This window comes from Schistocerca nitens, chromosome 8, assembly GCF_023898315.1.
Source record: "Schistocerca nitens isolate TAMUIC-IGC-003100 chromosome 8, iqSchNite1.1, whole genome shotgun sequence".
NCBI classification, from domain to species: Eukaryota; Metazoa; Arthropoda; class Insecta; order Orthoptera; family Acrididae; genus Schistocerca; species Schistocerca nitens.
In genome coordinates, this window is record NC_064621.1 from 79,677,726 (window position 1) to 79,698,619 (window position 20,894).

General features: G+C 50.8%; 2 protein-coding genes across 3 annotated transcripts in view; one reads left to right on the forward strand and one right to left on the reverse strand.

Annotated features, from left to right (window-relative positions):
- Window positions 1-20,894, forward strand: part of LOC126198535 (uncharacterized) — a 531,369-nt gene that overhangs the window by 392,027 nt on the left and 118,448 nt on the right. The gene's annotated exons all lie outside the window — the stretch shown is intronic.
- LOC126199395 (uncharacterized) overlaps window positions 1-20,894 on the reverse strand; it is a 90,289-nt gene that overhangs the window by 31,596 nt on the left and 37,799 nt on the right. The window contains exon 4 of the mRNA XM_049936314.1: window positions 16,050-17,710. Coding sequence (XP_049792271.1) covers window positions 16,050-17,710 — 1,661 coding nt within the window. The remainder of the gene's footprint in view (window positions 1-16,049; window positions 17,711-20,894) is intronic.

A 20,894-nucleotide genomic window follows, 5' to 3' on the forward strand; every position in this document is an offset into this window, starting at 1 on the left:
CACCTGTACTGCGCGACGGAGAAGCTGGCGGCGGCTCCAGTATGCTCCGGGAAACATTGTACGCTGTGGCCGAGCGGTTCTAGGCACTTCAGTCCGGAACCGCTCTGCTGCTACGGTCGCAGACTCGAATCCTGCCTCGGGCATGGATGTGTGTGATGTCCTTAGGTTAGTTAGGTTTAAGTAGTTCTAAGTTTAGGGGATTGACTACCTCAGATGTTAAGTCCCATAGTGCTTAGAGCCATTTAAACCATTTGGAACATTCTAATGGGCATACATGGGGCCATTGGAGCTCGTGGAAGGCACCACGACGACCAAGGAGTATCGTACACTGGTTGCAGACCACAACACCCTTTCATGACGAACATGTTTCCCGACGGCAGTGGCATTTTTCTACAGGGTAATGCGCCATGTCATAAGGCCAGGAGTGGTTTGAGGAATACAGTGGAGAGTTCCAATTGATATGCTGGCACCCCAACTCGCCAGCTCTAAACCTGATCGACCACACCTGGGATGTGATTGAGCTTGGCGTCAGGGCTCATCGTCTTCTCACCGGAATTTACGGGCAACAGGTGACTTTTGTATGCAGATGTGGAGCCAACTCTCTCCAGCGACCTGCCAAGGTCTCATTGCTTCCATGCCACGACGCGTCGCCGTTGGTATCCGTGCCAAAAGTGGACATAATGGCTGTTATGTAGGTGGTAATAGTGTTCTGGCTGCTCAGTGTAGAAATAATGAAGCTGATTCGCTCATCGGGACGACAGCAACAGTTGGTGCCAGCCGCGGCGAGCCTCTAGACTCTTGGAGAGCGGACCTGCCGTGTTGAGGAGGCGCTCTCAGCGCTGCTTACGCCGGACAATGGCGCGCTCGGCCAGAGGACTCACTGCTACTCTCCGCCTCCAGCGCCAAATATTGACTTGCAGGCAGGGCAGCCGCCTAGCGCTTGGCGGCAGCTGCGCCGTGCTGCAGCTCTCTTCTGCGACGGGGCCGGCACTGGATGAATATTCATATCGCAGACACAGCCCCGCCCCAACTAGACTGCTTGCGCCGTAGCTGCACCGCGCCGTCCACTCGATGCTAATTCCCGGCCGGAAAGCCTTTGTGCTCCCATTAGCTTCGTAGAGCCGGGCTCAACTGACGACGCCGGTCCTAAGTGAAATGGGCTATCGATTTTAGTGCCGTCAACTGGCAGGTAGGCATCGACAAGTGGGCCTCTGGCCCCCCTGTAAACCTGGTCCGCCGTATGCCGCCCACATGTGCGCGAGCTTCAGTGGCTTTTTAGTCGAATTCTTCCAATGACAATAATCACGGAATGATTTCGAAAACGAATCGGAAAACTTAACAGTAAAATTTTTATAATACACTACCTGCCATTAAAATTGCTACACCAAGAAGAAATGCAGACGATAAACGGGTATTCATTGGACAAAAATATTATACTAGAACTGACATGTGATTACATTTTCACGCAGTTTGGGTACATAGGTCCTGAGAAATCAGTACCCACAACAACCACCTCTGGCCATAATAATGCCTTTGATACGCCTGGGCATTGAGTCGAACAGAGCTGGGATGGCGTGCACAGGTACAACTGCCCATGCAGCTTCAACACGATACCACAGTTCATCAAGAATAGTGACTGGCGCATTGTGACGAGGCAGTTGCTCGACCACCATTGACCAGACGTTTTCAATTGGTGAGAGATCTGGAGAATGTGCTGGCCAGGGCAGCAGTCGAACATTTTCTGTATCCAGGAAAGCCCGTACAGGACCTGCAACATGCGGTCGTGCATTATCCTGCGGAAATGTGGGGTTTCGCAGGGATTGAATGAAGGGTACAGCCACGGGTCGTAACACATCTGAAATGTAACGTCCACTGTTCAAAGTGCCGTCAATGCGAACAAGAGTTGACCGAGACGTGTAACCAATGGCACCCCATACCATCACGCCGGGTGATACGCCAGTATGCCGATGACGAATACACGCTTCCAATGTGCGTTCACCGCCATGTCCCCAAACACGGATGCGACCATCATGATGCTGTAAACAGATTCATCCGAAAAAATGACGTTTTGCCATTGGTGCACCCAGGTTCGTCGACGAGTACACCATCGCAAGCACTCCTGTCTGTGATGCAGCGTCATGGGTAACCGCAGCCATGGTCTTCAAGCTGATAGTCCATGCTGCTGCAAACGTCGTCGAACTGTTCGTGCAGATGGTTGTTGTCTTGCAAACGTCCCTATCTGTTGACTCAGGGATCGAGACGTGGCTGCACGATCCGTTACAGCCATGCGGATAAGATGCCTGTCATCTCGACTGCTAGTGATACGAGGCCGTTGGGATCCAGCACGGCGTTCCGTATTACCCTCCTGAACCCCCCGATTCCATATTCTGCTAACAGTCATTGGATCTCGACCAACGCGAGCAGCAATGTCGCGATACGATAAACCGCAATCGCGATAGGCTACAATCCGACCTTTATCAATGTCGGAAACGTGATGGTACGCATTTCTGCTCCTTACACGAGGCATCACAACGTTTCACCAGGCAACGCCGGTCAACCGCTGTTTGTGTATGAGAAATCAGTTGGAAACTTTCGTCATGTCAGCACGCTGTAGGTGACGCCACCGGCGCCAACCTTGTGTGAATGCCCTGAAAAGCTAATCATTTGCATATCACAGCATTGTCTTCCGTTCGATTAAATTTCGCGTCTGTAGCACGTCATCTCGTGGTGTAGCAATTTTAATGGCCAGTAGTGTAAGTATAGCCAGAAGTTGCTCAGGCGCTAAGCTTCCTACCCATGCTACAGCGGAGTAACGCCAGCTGGGCTGGTAATAGCCTGCGGCGGCTTGCCGATTACTGCCAGCGCTTTGATTGGAACACGTCCCGGGTGGGCGCAAACAGTAATAGCTCTGGACTCCAGCATAGCCCATCTTTCATTCATTCTCTTTCGTATTTCAGCCACGCGATGCACCTCTGGAACACCTCGTTCAGGGAATAAGGAGAAAGATGGCCGAGACTACCTGAAGTTCAATAACAGTCGACTGTTGAATCATAGCTAATTTTCGTCTTATACCTGAAGTGACCTCATTGTGATGCTGCAGTTCGCAGCGCCGTTAAAGCTTGTAAAGAACATTTGCTTCGGCTGATTCAGCAATCATCAGTGATGAAATCCGCTGCAGTTGTAAAAATCCCTTAAAAAGGTAAGCTCAGTCCAGTTTCAGGACATGTATCTCACCTTCAGGTGCATCTGCAGAACTATAAAGCAATAGTAATACGAGGGTCGTTCAGTAAGTAATGCCCCACTTTTTTCACAGAACATATTTATTGTTAACAGTCAGAATTTGGCGACAATTTACATCAACATGTCTTGTCGATGTCCTATTTTTCTACGTAGCCTTCGTCACGTTCTATGGCCGTACGCCAACGTTGTGGAAGAGCATGTATTCCCTGCGGGTAAAAGCTCTTGTCCAGTAGGCGTAGCCATGTTTTCACTGCATGACTGACACTCTCGTTATCTTCAAAGTGTGTGCCCCGTAGAGAATACGAGACAGAAAGGCCTCTCCGTCGGTCTCAAAACGCTCTAACAATTCGGATGAAATGGCCTTTCTTTGAACCTTGTGGTCCGCTGTGAGCATTCGTGGAACACTTCGTGAGCACTTCTTTAAACACCCCCGAGTCTCGATCATTGCAGACGCACTTCCAGTGGTGACAACCAGAGCCATTTGTCGAGTTGTGATGCGCCGGTCGACACTAATAATGGCATCCGCACGATTCAGCATGTCTGGAGCAGTGGCTGTGGCAGGACGTCCCGAGCGTGGCTGATCATGGAGCTCTGTTTCTGCGTTTCCTGAGGCTTTAACTTACTCTAGCCATCGTCCAACTGTACTATCAACTGCAGCATCGCCATACACTTCACACACACGTTTATAAATCCACCTGAGGATGGGGTCCATGTCCTGAAAACGGGTTGTACTTTCTGTTTTACAAATAAATAATTTTTATAACTATAGCAGGTCTGATAATTGATGATGAATAACAGGGTGTGGATGTCCCGTCACGAGAAAGGTGTGCCATTGATTCAGCAATACTGTAATTAGAAAATAAAGGTAAAGCATTTATGGTGTGCGAACAAGAGTATTTTTATCGAGAAACGGAGCCGAACCCTAGAATTTCCTCTGTGTTCTCTGGTTTCATGCGCATCCTTCCTCTTTCATCAAGCGTTCTTGCTAAGGACTCCATACAGTGGAACTGCATTCTTCGGCCATCATCAGTTATTTCGTTCTCCAAACAGCGAAACTGATGTACTATTTTAAGTGTCTCATTTCCTAATCTAATTCCAGGGAGAGAACGTCACTAGTGGGGCTCAGTCTTTAACGTTTTCCACTTCCCTCTAGTGGAAAAGGTTCAGGCTTGGACCCCACTAATGACGAATAAGTTCCTGCGTCATTTCACTTGACCACGTTGTTGTTGTGGTCTTCAGTCCTGAGACTGGTTTGATGCAGCTCTCCATGCTACTCTATCCTGTGCAAGCTTCTTCATCTCCCAGTACCTACTGCAACCTACATCCTTCTGAATCTGCTTAGTGTATGCATCTCTTGGTCTCCCCCTACGATTTTTACCCTCCACGCTGCCCTCCAATACTAAATTGGTGATCCCTTGATGCCTCAGAACATGTCCTACCAACCGATCCCTTCTTCTGGTCAAGTTGTGCCACAAACTCCTCTTCTCCCCAATCCTGTTCAGTACCTCCTCATTAGTTATGTGATCTACCCATCTAATCTTCAGCATTCTTCTGTAGCACCACATTTCGAAAGCTTCTATTCTCTTCTTGTCCAAACTATTTATCGTCCATGTTTCACTTCCATACATGGCTACACTCCATACAAATACTTTCAGAAAAGACTTCCTGACACTTAAATCTGTACTCGATGTTAACAAATTTCTCTTCTTCAGAAACGCTTTCCTTGCCATTGCCAGTCTACATTTTATATCCTCTCTACTTCGACCATCATCAGTTATTTTGCTCCCCAAATAGCAAAACTCCTTTACTACTTTAAGTGTCTCATTTCCTAATCTAATACCCTCAACATCACCCGACTTAATTCGACTACATTCCATTATCCTCGTTTTGCTTTTGTTGATGTTCATCTTATATCCTCCAAGACACCATCCATTCCATTCAACTGCTCTTCCAAGTCCTTTGCTGTCTCTGACAGAATTACAATGTCATCGGCGAACCTCAAAGTTTTTATTTCTTCTCCATGGATTTTAATACCTACTCCGAATTTTTCTTTTGTTTCCTTTACTGCTTGCTCAATATACAGATTGAATAACATCGGGGAGAGGCTACAACCCTGTCTCACTCCTTTCCCAACCACTGCTTCCCTTTCATGTCCCTCGACTCTCATAACTGCCATCTGGTTTCTGTACAAATTGTAAATAGCCTTTTGCTCCCTGTATTTTACCCCTGCCACCTTCAGAATTTGAAAGAGTATTCCAGTCAACATTGTCAAAAGCTTTCTCTAAGTCTACAAATGCTAGAAACGTAGGTTTGCCTTTCCTTAATCTTTCTTCTAAGATAAGTCGTAAGGTCAGTATTGCCTCACGTGTCCCAGTATTTCTACGGAATCCAAACTGATCTCCCCCGAGGTCGGCTTCTACTAGTTTTTCCATTCGTCTGTAAAGAATTCGTGTTAGTATTTTGCAGCTGTGGCTTATTAAACTGATTGTTCGGTAATTCTCACATCTGTCAACACCTGCTTTCTTTGGGATTGGAATTATTATATTCTTCTTGAAGTCTGAGGGTATTTCGCCTGTTTCATACATCTTGCTCACCAGATGGTAGAGTTTTGTCAGGACTGGCTCTCCCAAGGCCGTACGGAAGTAATTCGCCGTCACATTTGCACAGGAAAACTGCGATACCGCGAATTCAGAAGGAGCTCCGGTTTGCGAAGAGACCCGCACGGTTGCGTGGAAAGTACGCCGGACAGGGGTGCACGGTAGACGAAATGACGTCAGGTTCGGCGATGTTCGGGCAATCGCGGGACGGAACGTCGACCTTAATCAGCTCACGCTCTTCCCTCTCCTCTCCTCTCCTCTCCTCTCCTCTCCTCATCCACGCCGAACCGTCCGCCAGGGCCACCCCACTTACGGATTGTGCTGCAGCCGATGGGGTGTACACAGTGGGAGACGGGTGGAAGGTGGCCCGCGTGACGTCACCAAGACGGTGCAGCGCAGGGCGCGTACGGTTGCACGCTCCGTGCTTTCGGTGACGTGTATCTAGCAACTGACGTCTAAGTAAGGTACCATGCTTACAAAGCGAGCCGAGCTTGTTGCCACCAATGGACAGCCAATACCCTTGACTATGACGACGAAATATCTGGGAGTGATATTAGATAAAGGGTACCCCACACATAGAAGACAGAAAATTGAATACTATGAAGACGATCCGGTCACTCACGCCGTTGTTCACGAGCAGGAATCTAAGCCCATCAACGAAATTAAAACCGTACAACCCTCCCTGGTGTACGGCTCGACGTCTTTGGGAACAAAATGTGACTCTAATACACGCAGTTTGCAACCACTACAAAATGGTTCAAATGGCTCTGAGCACTATGGGACTTAACTTCTGTGGTCATCAGTCCCCTAGAACTTAGAACTACTTAAACCTAACTAACCTAAGGACAGCACACACATCCATGCCCGAGGCAGGATTCGAACCTGCGACCGTAGCAGTCGCGCGGTTCCGGACTGAGCGCCTTAACCGCGAGACCACCGCGGCCGGCGCAACCACTACATAATAGTTGTTTGAAGTGGAGCCTAGGCACCCCAAGGTGGACCAGGACGAGAGAAATACACGAGCTGACTTTAGGAAAAATACGTCGCTGAGAAGATAAGACTAGGCAACTCCTCTTTTTGCCAAATTAGACGGCTATCGGGGAAATGTTCGCTAACTTGAGAATGTAGCCCCTGCCATGACATTGGCGCAAATACAATGTGCTTAGAGCCATTATAGCACCCCCACAGGACCATGAAAGATGATGCAATTTTCAGTTATTCGGTGTCTTACATGCAAATAGTTCCTGTCAATCACTCGTACGACTACATAACCAACACCCTCAAAGGACTCAAGGACCCACAGAGAGCCCAAGTCTCCTTTGCAAGCGAATACACAATAAAGTGAAACTATTTCTCACATCTAGCCACCCCAGAAGAAAAAATTGACAAAGGCGATCACTCTTTGGACACAACAAGTCACAAGAAAAAGCCGAGCTTGGACGAGAAATACAAAATTTCTGTGATATTAATGTGCTGCACAACACGAAGTCAACTTGTTCATTCCCGGTGACCGGGCAGAAATATTACAACTTGCATTTCAAATAACGTAACTTGTTCACAAAATTGGGTCCTGTTACTTTATGACAGGTTTTTTTGCTTGGTCTGTCGGAGCTACCAAACAAGTCTGTCTCAAAAGTTTATAAGAATGGTTGATGGAGATTTTAATCAGTACGGCTTAGGATGTGTCGTCCCTACCTTAGTACCAGCAGTGCAATGTTTGGCTTCATCGCTTCGTTGGTATTTTTAGTCACAATAACATGACCAGGAGCGTTCTTGGAAGTTTGTAGGTCCCCTAAATCCTCCCTGACGAAATGAGTCATTCTGATTGAAATCACTTGAACGGTGTTTAAGAGTTGTATCTGAATAGGGTAAATTTAGTGTGACGTCACCCATAGCGCATACAGTCGGTTATCAGAAATCTTCTTGTCACCTACTGGACGTTACAAACTTATTTCGAGCAGTGATGAAAGGAAAATAAATGCCGGAACAAGAATGAAAGACCAATAAAAGACGTAAGAAATCTGAGAGGCAGCGTATTGTTTCATCAGTTGGGAGTATTCTCCGACACTATCTTAACTCCGCTTGCACTTCTGTTATAATTTTCCGCCTTTGGTCGCTGTTTTAATAAACTTGACTATGAAACTTCCTGGCAGATTAAAACTGTGTAGCGGACCGAGACTCTAACTCGGGACCTTTGCCATTTGCGGGCAAGTGCTCTACCATCTGAGCTACCCAAGCATGACTCACGCTCCGTCCTCACAGCTTTACTCCTGCCAGTACCTCGTCTCCTACCTTCCAAACTTTACAGAAGCTCTCCTGCGAAACTTGCAGAACTAGCACACCTGGAAGAAAGGATATTGCGGAGACATGGCTTAGCCACAGCCTGGGGGATGTTTCCAGAATGAGATTTTCACTCTGCAGCGGAGTGTGCGCTGATGTTTTAATCTGCCAGGAAGTTTAATATCAGCGCACACTCCGCTGCAGAGTGAAAATCTTATTCTGGAAACATCCCCCAGGCTGTGGCTAAGCCATGACTCCGTACAATCCTTTCTTCGAGGAGTGCTAGTTCTGCAAGGTTCGCAGGAGAGCTTCTGTGAAGTTTGGAAAGTAGTAGACGAGGTACTGGCGGAAGTAAAGCTGTGAGGACGCGGCGTGAATCGTGCTTGGGTAGCTCAGATGATAGAGCACTTGCCCGCGAATGGCAAAGGTCCCGAGTTCGAGTCTCGGTCCGGCACACAGTTTTAACATGCCAGGAAGTTTCGTATCAGCGCACACTCCGCTGCAAAGTGAAAATCTTATTCTGGAAACTTGACTATATTACATCTTCCACATCTTTGTTTGTCTCTAAAAGGTAGACGCTGTACGTAAAGTATTTGTGGTTTAAAAAATAGGAGCACTCAAACAGAATGGAGTCATTCGTTCAAGCTGGCCAGTGAGCTTCGTAAATAGTCGAAATAATTCAGTCAGACCCATACAAGCCGCTACCGTGATGCACATAAATGTAATTAAGGTGAAATGGTAACACTTTCCTGGGGAAAGAAATTTTGTAGGCTAATCGGGTGTTTCATTAGAAAATATAGAAATGTTGGACTCTGTGTCGCGGCGAACAGAGGGAAGGAAAGGATGTCGGATTTGTAGAGCAGAGAACTAACGTACGCATTGCCGGGGCGGTAGCCGCGCGCAATAACGGTCGGATTAGGCGTGCGGGAGTCGCCCATTGCGTTGCTACGGTTGCGCCACCGTACACTCATTACGGAGGAATTGCTAACAGGGCTGAACGGTTGCCCGCTGTGCTGTGTTTACTTTTCTGCCGCTATCGGTTCCCGTTAGACATTCGCCGCAGTGAGGCTGCGTTGGCACTGCTCGCTGCTGGCTCCTATTACGGAGCGAGTGCGCACGCGGCGGAAGGGAGGGGGAGGCAGCGAGAGAGAGAGAGAGAGAGAGAGAGAGAGAGAGAGAGAGAGAGAGAGAGAGGGGGAGAGGGGAGAGAGAGAGAGGGGGGGGGGGAGAGAGAGAGAGAGAGAGAGAGAGAGAGAGAGAGAGAGAGAGAGAGAGAGAGAGAGGGGGAGGGCAAGATATTTTGGTTATTGGTAATCATCCAAATGGTTTTTGCAGAAATAATTCGGCACAAAAGGTGGTAAGCGAATATCAGAAGATATAAATATCTACAGAGCCAGATCAGAACAGGAGAGGAGGAAAAGAAGCATGACCGTTGTCGGGATGTTGTAACTAAATGTTGCCATCAATTGAGCCCAAACCTCCACGGTAGCAGAAAAGCTATTCCTATTGCGGTTCAATAAAACGGGAGGCAGTTTGCACACTAGTTATTGGTAACTAACACTTGCTTGACAGGTCCCCGGAAAACAAATGTGGCAACGCAATAAGAAATAATCAATAACTTATAGTCATGATACAAAACTTTACTTGACTTTGGTAACAGTCTGAGGTGTGGCACTTGACGTCGTATACCTGATACACCGATATCTAAAAGAACTTTGCTGTCTCTATGATATTGCTATTAAGATTGAAATAATTATGCCGATAATCGTATGAGTCTCCTAGTTCTCCGTACATAGTGTAGTATAGTCCAAATATGGCAGTGCCGCACCACAGTCGGCAGCGTGCAACGATAACACAGACACTGGCGATACCTCGCTGCAATCCACGACGACGGATGGGAGAGGCTGAAAAGGACACGCCCCCTCTGTCGACACGGCGGCGCCATCACAGATTTGCGCGTCACACGTAAGCAAAACAAGATGATGATGATGGGATGATGATTGGATGATGATGATTGGATGATGATGATTGGATGATGATGATTGGATGATGATGACGATGATGATGATGATGATGATGATGATGATGATGATGGGATGTCCTTGACAGAGTGTAGGGGACGATGCGGGAGACCCGCACCGCCGTACTGGGCAAGGTCCTAGCGGAGATGTTTTGCCATTGGCTTGCTCCAACCGTAATGGGGATGATGATGATGATGATGACACAACAGCACCCAGTCATCTCGAGGCAGCTGAAAATCCCTGACCCCGCCGGGAATCGAGCCCGGACCCCATGCTCGGGGAACGAGACGACGAGCTGCGGACGTAAGCAAAACAAGAATGTGACACTGAACTACAAACACACTCACTCACACTCCTTACAGTCACCTATATTATACACATAGGACCGAGGTTAAAAGCTCATATGTCGCGAGGAAAGGGGGGGGGGCTGGGGGGCTGCGAGGGAAATAAGCTGTTTCCAGGTAGGTGGCTAAACATACCCCTCGAGGTCTCTTTGCCATGCAATTTATACGACTAAGTTATCTTCTGTAGCAAATGATTTCTGATTGTGCCTGTTAAAGTTGTTTTACAGGATGAGAGTGTAAAGTTTGTGAGTTCCACGAAGTTCACGTTTTTGGTCATGTGCGTTCTATTCATTTACGTTCAAAGAAAGGAAATAGTAAGAGTAATCGGGAGACCCGCTGTTTTCTCCTTTTGGGGAACGCTCCTGCCGTCCGTGCCTCAGAGCTCCGGTGGCTTACTTCGTACATCCGAGTGCGGCAGAATTCACGTACTGTAGCTCGCCTACATCTATACTCTGCAAACCATCGTGAAGTGTATGGCGGAGGGTACGTCCGATTGTACCAGTTTTTAGGGTTTCTTCCCTTTTCGCGGGAAGAATGATTGTTTGAATGCCTACGTGACCGCAATTATTCTAATCTTACCCTAAGGATTTCTATGTGAGGGATACGTTGGGGGTTGTAGTACGCGAATATTCATAGGTCATTATTTAAAGCCGGTTCTTGAAATTTTGTTAATAGACTTTCTCGGGATAGTTTACGTATATCTTTGAGAGTCTTCCAGTTCAGTTCCTCCAGTGTCTGTGGGCCACTCTCCCGGGAGTTAAACGAACCTGTGACCATTGGTGCTGCCCTTCTCTGTACACGTTCAACATCCCCTGTTACTCTAGAACCGGTCGCACGAGCGATTTGTAAGCAGTCTCCTTCGTATACTGATTGCACTTCCCCAGTAGTCTGCCACATGCTTTATCCACAACTGACCATGTGTGATCACTCCATTCCTACAAGTGTTGCACCCAGGTATTTGAATGAGTTGGCCGATCCCATCAGTGACTCACTGACATTATAATCATAGGATACTACGTTTTTTCGTTTCGTTAAGTGTACAGGTTTACATTTTTGAACGTGTCAAGCTAGTTCAAATGGTTCAAATGGCTCTGAGCACTATGGGACTTAACATCGGAGGTCATCAGTACCCTAGAACTTAGAACTACTTATACCTAACTAACCTAAGGACATCACACACATCCATGCCCGAGGCAGGATTCGAACCTGCGACCGTAGCGGTCGCGCGGTTCCAGACTGAAGCGCCTAGAACCGCTCGGCCACACCGGCCGGCGTCAAGCAAGTTGCCAGTCTTTGTACGACTTTGAAAACTTATCAAGATCTGACTGTATATTTACGCAACTTCTTTCAGACAGTACTTCATTGTAGATAATTGCATCATCCGTCATACGCGCTCTGCTGTTCCTGATTTACATAAATGATCTAGGTGATAATCTGAGCAGCCCCCTTAGATTGTTTGCAGATGATACTGTAATTTACCGCCTAGTAAAATCATCAGACGATCAATTCCAATTACGGAATGTTCTAGAGAGAATTTCTGTATGGCGCGAAAAGTGTCAATTGACACTAAACAAAGAAAAGTGCGAGGTCATCCACATGGGAACTAAAAGAAATCCGATAAAATTTGGGTATGCGATAAATCGCACAAATGTAAGAGCTGTCAATTACACTAATTGCAATTACGAGCAACTTAAATTGGAAAGACCACATAGATAATATTTTGGGGAAGGCGAAACAAAGACAGCGCTTTGTTGGCAGAACACTCAGAAGATGCGACAAACCCACTAAAGAGACAGCCTACATTACACTTGTCCGTCTTCCGCTGGAATATTGCTGCGCGGTGTGGGATCCTTCCTTACCTGGTAGGATTGACGGAGGACATCGAAAAAGAGCAAAGAAGGGCAGCCCGTTTCGTGTTATCGCGCAATAGGGGTGAGAGTGTCACTGACATGATACGCGAGTTGGGGTGGCAGTCACTGAAACGAAGGCGGTTTTCTTTGCGGCGAGATCTGTTTACGAAATTTCAGTCACCAACTTTCTCTTCCGAATGCGAAAATATTTTGTTGACTCCCTCCTACGCATGGAGAAATGATCATCATAATAAAATAAGAGAAATCAGAGCTAGAACGGAAAGATTTAGGTGTTCCTTTTTCCCACGCGCCATTCGAGAGTGGAATGGTAGAGAAGTAGTATGAAAATGGTTCGATGAACCCTCTGCTAGGCACTTAAGTGTGAATTGCAGAGTAACCATGTAGATGTAGATCTGCAAAACGTCTGAGGTTACTGTTAATATTCTCTGCAAATTCATTGATGTACAACATGAACAGCAGGGGTCCTAACACATTTCCCTGGGGCACACCTGAAGTTACTCCTACACCTGACGATGAGTCTCCATCCGAGATAAGGTGCTGCGTCCTCCCTACCGTAAACTCCTCAGTCCAGTCGCAAATTTCACTTGACACCCCATATGACTTATTTTGGACAATAATGTGCAGCGCACGATACGAATGGACCTACTGTTACTTAGATTTATTCGGAAACGTTTGTTGGCGGGTCCGGGTTAATTCTCTGCACTGGTGCACTGTGAGACCACTCTAAATAAGGGTCGCGAACCTAGCTTTGAACCACGAGGTAGTGTTTCGCCTCTCACTACTCCAAAGCCACTAACTAAAGCCCTGTAACAAGCAAACTACTGTCAGAATGAGTGCGAGGTGCGACGATAGGGATATATTCACCGCTAAGGGTTCATACATCGCTACTAGAATCTTCCGCAGATAATCTCTACAACAACGTACTTAACAAGAATGTGGTTCAAACGCATGAAGTCAAAATACACGAAAAGTACCACCATAACTTTCCATTGAAAGATATACCGTTAATATAGTAAAACATTTTCCTCAGTTGCTGCCTCAGTTATGGTTCATCATAGAGATAATAAATAATTTCGTCTTTCACAACTGAGTGTTTCATTTGTGTTTACCAAACATGTTTCCCGTTTTCATGCTAAGCTTCTTCAGTTGTCTGTAATATACAATATGCTGTCTTGTAGTTAACTGTAAGCGTTTTGATAACAGACATGTAGTGATTCTTGGAACCTCATTTAAATTACCTATATACGTATATAAGGTTGCATTTTATTATACTTAAATTCACTGTTATCTATTGATGTATCTAAGTGGTGTTGCGTGTGTGTTAGATGTATATACTTACTAAATGGTTCAAATGGCTCTGAGCACCATGGGACTTAACATCTATGGTCACCAGTCCCCTAGAACTTAGAACTACTTAAACCTAACTAACCTAAGGACAGCACACAACACCCAGCCATCACGAGGCAGAGAAAATTCCTGACCCCGCCGGGAATCGAACCCGGGAACCCGGGCGTGGGAAGCGAGAACGCTACCGCACGACCACGAGATGCGGGCGTATATACTTACTTTTAACGTTTCACTAGACATAACCAGTAGTGTAGGACACCGGTGTTTCTCATATGCTTCAGTCTGATTGCTGGATCATGGGAGTTGTAGAGTGTGATGGTTGTTGGCGTGGTGTTCGTGTGTGTGTGTGTGTGTGTGTGTGTGTGTGTGTGTGTGTGTGTGTGTGTGTGTGCAAGAGAGAGAGAGAGAGAGAGAGAGAGAGAGAGAGAGAGAATTTATTTATCGTACATTATGAATTACTTTGGTAGCCGTTCATCTGTTATTGCTTTTTTGTCATTGAGCATATTTTCATTTTTTGGGCCTTCTGTATGGAATACTCTTTCTCTAGAGCGATCATACTCTTTCTTTTGTTGCAATGGCATAAGACTGCCTGTGTGGTGATAGCCTTTTTTTAGATGTTCTGCATATTTGCAGTGGGTACATTCATTGTCCAAATGGACAGGAATAATCACAGGCAGTGATGGGCGACATGAAACACAACACGTAAGTAAGAGAGAGGGAGTAGTGTATTTATGTCTATAAATGCAACGGATTTCACCACATGGGAAAGCTGGTAACAAAACAGACATAGTTAACATTATGTTTGACACAGGTAATGCTCTCATCATAAAGGTCAATGTCGGACTGCCAGTTAGAAACAATCCCTCGTCGGGCACTAGTGCAGATGTTGAGGAGTCCTTTGGGGATATTCTCACACTCCTCTCTCAGCTGGTATCCAGTTCTTGTGTGATTTGGAGAGGGGGTATTCCTTGAGAAACACGTCTGTCAAAAAACATCCCTGGCGTGCTCTATAGGGTATTGGTCTGGAGATTACGCAGGCTGTTCCATATTTTCACTTTACAGTGTGTCCGGCACATCAGTAGTCCTGTGATGGTGGCCATAACGCCTAAGCCATAAAGGTGATCATCATGAACGTTCTGTAGTGTGTAACGTATTCTCTCTCTCTCTCTCTCTCTCTCTCTCTCTCTCTCTCTCTCCCCCCCCTCCCTCTCCCCCCCCTCTCTCTCCCCCCTCCCTCTCCCACCTCTCTCTCTCTCTCTCTCTCTCTCTCTCTCTCTCTCTCTCCCCCTCCCTCCCCCCCCCTCTCTCCCTCTCCCTCTCTCTCTCTCTCTCTCTCTCTCTCTCCCCCTCCCTCTCCCCCCCTCTCTCCCCCTCCCTCTCCCACCACTCTCTCTCTCTCTCTCTCTCTCTCTCTCTCTCTCCCTCTCCCTCTCCCTCTCCCACCTCTCTCTCCTCTCCCTCTCCACCTCTCTCTCCCTCTCCCCCCACTCTCCCCCTCTCCACCCTCTCTCCCCCTCTCTCCCCCCACTCTCCCCCCACTCTCCCCCCACTCTCCCCCCACTCTCCCCCCACTCTCCCCCCACTCTCCCCCTCCCTCTTTCCCCCTATCCACCATGCCCCCTCTCTCACCCTGCCCCCTCTCTCACCCTATCCACCATGCCCCCTCTCTCACCCTGCCCCCTCTCTCACCCCACCCCCCTTCTCCCTGCCCCCCATCTCCCTGCCCCCCGTCTCCCTGCCCCCCGTCTCCCTGCCCCCCGTCTCCCTGCCCCCCGTCTCCCTGCCCCCCGTCTCCCTGCCCCCCGTCTCCCTGCCCCCGTCTCCCTGCCCCCCGTCTCCCTGCCCCCCGTCTCCCTGCCCCGTCTCCCTGCCCCCCGTCTCCTGCCCCCCGTCTCCCTGCCCCCCGTCTCCCTGCCCCCCGTCTCCCTGCCCCCCGTCTCCCTGCCCCCCGTCTCCCTGCCCCCCGTCTCCCTGCCCCCCGTCTCCCTGCCCCCCGTCTCCCTGCCCCCCGTCTCCCTGCCCCCCGTCTCCCTGCCCCCCGTCTCCCTGCCCCCCGTCTCCCTGCCCCCCGTCTCCCTGCCCCCCGTCTCCCTGCCCCCCGTCTCCCTGCCCCCCGTCTCCCTGCCCCCCGTCTCCCTGCCCCCCGTCTCCCTGCCCCCCGTCTCCCTGCCCCCCGTCTCCCTGCCCCCCGTCTCCCTGCCCCCCGTCTCCCTGCCCCCCGTCTCCCTGCCCCCCGTCTCCCTGCCCCCCGTCTCCCTGCCCCCCGTCTCCCTGCCCCCCGTCTCCCTGCCCCCCGTCTCCCTGCCCCCCGTCTCCCTGCCCCCCGTCTCCCTGCCCCCGTCTCCCTGCCCCCCGTCTCCCTGCCCCCCGTCTCCCTGCCCCCCGTCTCCCTGCCCCCCGTCTCCCTGCCCCCCGTCTCCCTGCCCCCCGTCTCCCTGCCCCCCGTCTCCCTGCCCCCCGTCTCCCTGCCCCCCGTCTCCCTGCCCCCCGTCTCCCTGCCCCCCGTCTCCCTGCCCCCCGTCTCCCTGCCCCCCGTCTCCCTGCCCCCCGTCTCCCTGCCCCCCGTCTCCCTGCCCCCCGTCTCCCTGCCCCCCGTCTCCCTGCCCCCCGTCTCCCTGCCCCCCGTCTCCCTGCCCCCCGTCTCCCTGCCCCCCGTCTCCCTGCCCCCCGTCTCCCTGCCCCCCGTCTCCCTGCCCCCCGTCTCCCTGCCCCCCGTCTCCCTGCCCCCCGTCTCCCTGCCCCCCGTCTCCCTGCCCCCCGTCTCCCTGCCCCCCGTCTCCCTGCCCCCCGTCTCCCTGCCCCCCGTCTCCCTGCCCCCCGTCTCCCTGCCCCCCGTCTCCCTGCCCCCCGTCTCCCTGCCCCCCGTCTCCCTGCCCCCCGTCTCCCTGCCCCCCGTCTCCCTGCCCCCCGTCTCCCTGCCCCCCGTCTCCCTGCCCCCCGTCTCCCTGCCCCCCGTCTCCCTGCCCCCCGTCTCCCTGCCCCCCGTCTCCCTGCCCCCCGTCTCCCTGCCCCCCGTCTCCCTGCCCCCCGTCTCCCTGCCCCCCGTCTCCCTGCCCCCCGTCTCCCTGCCCCCCGTCTCCCTGCCCCCCGTCTCCCTGCCCCCCGTCTCCCTGCCCCCCGTCTCCCTGCCCCCCGTCTCCCTGCCCCCCGTCTCCCTGCCCCCCGTCTCCCTGCCCCCCGTCTCCCTGCCCCCCGTCTCCCTGCCCCCCGTCTCCCTGCCCCCCGTCTCCCTGCCCCCCGTCTCCCTGCCCCCCGTCTCCCTGCCCCCCGTCTCCCTGCCCCCCGTCTCCCTGCCCCCCGTCTCCCTGCCCCCCGTCTCCCTGCCCCCCGTCTCCCTGCCCCCCGTCTCCCTGCCCCCCGTCTCCCTGCCCCCCGTCTCCCTGCCCCCCGTCTCCCTGCCCCCCGTCTCCCTGCCCCCCGTCTCCCTGCCCCCCGTCTCCCTGCCCCCCGTCTCCCTGCCCCCCGTCTCCCTGCCCCCCGTCTCCCTGCCCCCCGTCTCCCTGCCCCCCGTCTCCCTGCCCCCCGTCTCCCTGCCCCCCGTCTCCCTGCCCCCCGTCTCCCTGCCCCCCGTCTCCCTGCCCCCCGTCTCCCTGCCCCCCGTCTCCCTGCCCCCCGTCTCCCTGCCCCCCGTCTCCCTGCCCCCCGTCTCCCTGCCCCCCGTCTCCCTGCCCCCCGTCTCCCTGCCCCCCGTCTCCCTGCCCCCCGTCTCCCTGCCCCCCGTCTCCCTGCCCCCCGTCTCCCTGCCCCCCGTCTCCCTGCCCCCCGTCTCCCTGCCCCCCGTCTCCCTGCCCCCCGTCTCCCTGCCCCCCGTCTCCCTGCCCCCCGTCTCCCTGCCCCCCGTCTCCCTGCCCCCCGTCTCCCTGCCCCCCGTCTCCCTGCCCCCCGTCTCCCTGCCCCCCGTCTCCCTGCCCCCCGTCTCCCTGCCCCCCGTCTCCCTGCCCCCCGTCTCCCTGCCCCCCGTCTCCCTGCCCCCCGTCTCCCTGCCCCCCGTCTCCCTGCCCCCCGTCTCCCTGCCCCCCGTCTCACCCCGCCCCCCTCTCTCCCCGCCCCGCTCTCTCCCCGCCCCCCACCCCCCTCGCCCTGCCCCCCGCCCCCCTCGCCCCGCCCCGCCCCCCTATTCCTGCCCCACTCGCCCCGCCCCCACTCGCCCTGCCCCCCCTCGCCCTGCCCGCCCCTCGCCCTGTCCCCCCTCGCCCTGTCCCTGCCTCCCGCCTCGCCCTCTCCCTCTGCCCCTCTCCCTCTCTCCCACCTCCCCTACCCCCTCTCCCTCCCTCCCTCTCTCTCCCTCCCTCTCTCTCCCTCCCCTCCACCATCTCTCTCCCCCCCTCCCCCCCTCTCTCTATCTCTCTCCCTCCACTAACTGGTGGCCAGATTCACTTGGATCTGCTAGAGACAGGTGTACCGATAGCGGTTGCAAGGTCTCAGCAATCTGGCTAGGAGTGAGATGTCTGTTCCTTTTCGCCACTAGCTCTTGTGGTGAGGTTGTCCATCATCTACGACCATTGGCACGGTTTTGCATAGCAGTTCTATCTTCAGGGGCCTTCTTTAATCGCGAGATGACCCTTTTGGACACATCCATTACTTTGGTCGCAGTATTGACACTTGGATCGCCTTCGGGCCGTTCAGCTGCTCGCCCACGATGTAAGCACTCGAATGGTGTCGTGCAGAAGACTTGCTGCCGTACCACACGGAATGTCCCACTAATCGGTTCCACAACAGACGTCAAACTCCGCACTGTATGATCTGTCGAATGCATACAGAGCGTTCGTGCACAGGTTTCGCAGCAGTTAACACGTCCCGCCCTCTACATTTCCTTATACTGTCATTGGTCGGGTGTTCCGCAGCAGTTGTCAATTATCTGTAGCAACTGGCAGTTGGTCTTTAGCAGTTGTTTATAACTGATATTAAATTTTCTTGCAGTCACCGGAATATATTTAGAGATGCGGCTATTATGCGTTAATTCATATAGTCCCCAATGTTGTATTTATCTTTCTTTTCCATCAAACTTTTTAGTTTCTTTTGTATTGTGCTGTTGTCTTGAAGTATACATTTTTAAAAATATTTTTGGAAGAAGTTTGTGTGGGGAGTTGGTTGTGATGTGTCATGGAGTAGTGCTATGTTCGGTAAACACAAATAAAACATTCAGTTGCAAAAGACGGAATCTTTTCTTATGTAGGAGAGTTTAAGTGGAACATACAGTTGTAACGGCTATAAGAAATTTCAGTTGCGACGTACGATATTGCATTGCCTGTATTATTCCGAAGTACAATGCAAAGTTCCTTCCTATTTATCCTCCTGCACTGGTTAAGTGACTTTCAATTCAAATGTCTATCCTTTACGGGAATATACATAATGGATGTAAGAGTGCAGGTGGTGTACACTTGATTGACGACATGTGGAACTTTTGGTCTCGCCGTGGAGCGCGCTCGAAAAGGGCACCGCTCGCGCTTAAGTGGAAAATGCGGGTTCGATTCTCAATCCGGTACAAATTTTCATTGTAATCGTTCCATTGTACAGCTGACGGTTGTCCATATTACGAACACATTTAATGTATTTCTGTTGGTGACTGAGGACAGTGTGCTGAACAATATTACATCAGTATTTACATCATATCCAGAGCCATTGCTCATGTTTTTAGACTGGTTAGTATCTCCAGGTACATGCGGCAAGAGCAAGACATCAACGCCTATTTTCCATGCGCAGCAGGTCAGGTGTTGAAATGTGGATGCGCAGACGCAAATCGGTTAGTCTGTACGGACAGGGGTAATCCACTTACTGGTGCAGAACGACTGTGCAGAACACATCAGGTCGTAAAATTTACGACGTGTTAGTGGAAAGGTTATTCAACGCAGAGAAAAACAGGCATACTGATATATGTACATATTAAGGTACCATTTATAAAAATATCTGCCATCATCACTCTTTACATCCTGTATTTAATTTAGTTACACTTCACTAAATCTGCTTTGTTCAATGAACACTACCTCCAACTAACTAATGGCTCCACGCTATGGTGTAAAATGCCTCTTACAAACAGGTCCTTGTTCGGTCACTAAAAAGCAATACTCGCCTAGAAAAACTGGAATAGAACTAAACAGAAAACCACGCCCCATCACGAAGTCCGATTCTTGTGGCATTCCCATATTTGAAAAGTAGCTGTGTTGATCATGGAGGATCATTCGCTGACTCCCAACCCCAGTTAAACACATAAGAACACCAGCTGCGCCCTACGAGACCCAGAACTTGTCACCTAGATTTCGCGAGGGCTCTCGCCCAACCCTCCATAGATTTCGTGTGTCCCAAACGGCACCACGAAATAGGCTGAACATTCAGTGCTTTCGACAAATCTGACTGAGCAGCCTCATTGATGAATTCCCGCTCGCGCTCATAACATTACACCGAAAACCGCAGCAGGAGGTGCTGACAAGGGAACCTCCCCATCGCACCCCCCTCAGATTTAGTTATAACTTGGCACAGTGGATAGGCCTTGATAAACTGAACACAGATCAATTGAGAAAACAGGAAGAAGTTGTGGAACTGTGAAAAAATAAGCAAAATATACAAACTGAGTAGTTCATGGGCCACATAGGCAACATCAAGGAAAACGTGAGCTCAGGAGCGCCTTGGTCCCGTGGTAGAGTGAGCAGCTGCAGAAGAAGAGATCCTGGGTTCAAGTCTTCCCACGAGTGAAAATTTTACTTTCTTTATTTTTGCATAGTTATTATCTGTCCGTTCGTTCATTGACGTCTCTGTTCACTGTAATAAGTTTAGTATCTGTGTTTTGCGACCGCATCGCAAAACCGTGCGATTAGTAGAGGAAAGGACGTGCCTCTCCAATCGGAACCGAAAACATTTGATCGCAAGGTCATAGGTCAACCGATTCCTCCACAGGAAAACACATCTGATATATTCTATACGACACTGGTGACGGCATGTGCGTCATATGACAGGAATACGTTGTCGACCCACCTAACTTGTACACTTGGCGAATGGGTAAAAAGATTCTTCTACCTTGCCCGATTTAGGTTTTCTTGTGGATGTGATAATCACTCCCAAAAAAGTGATGAAAACATAAGAGTTTTTCACATGAACTGAAAATAAAAAATTAAAGTTTTCACTCGATGGCACATTTGAACCAAGGACCTTTCGTTCCGCAGCTGCTCACGTTACCACGAGACCACGGCGCTCCTGCGG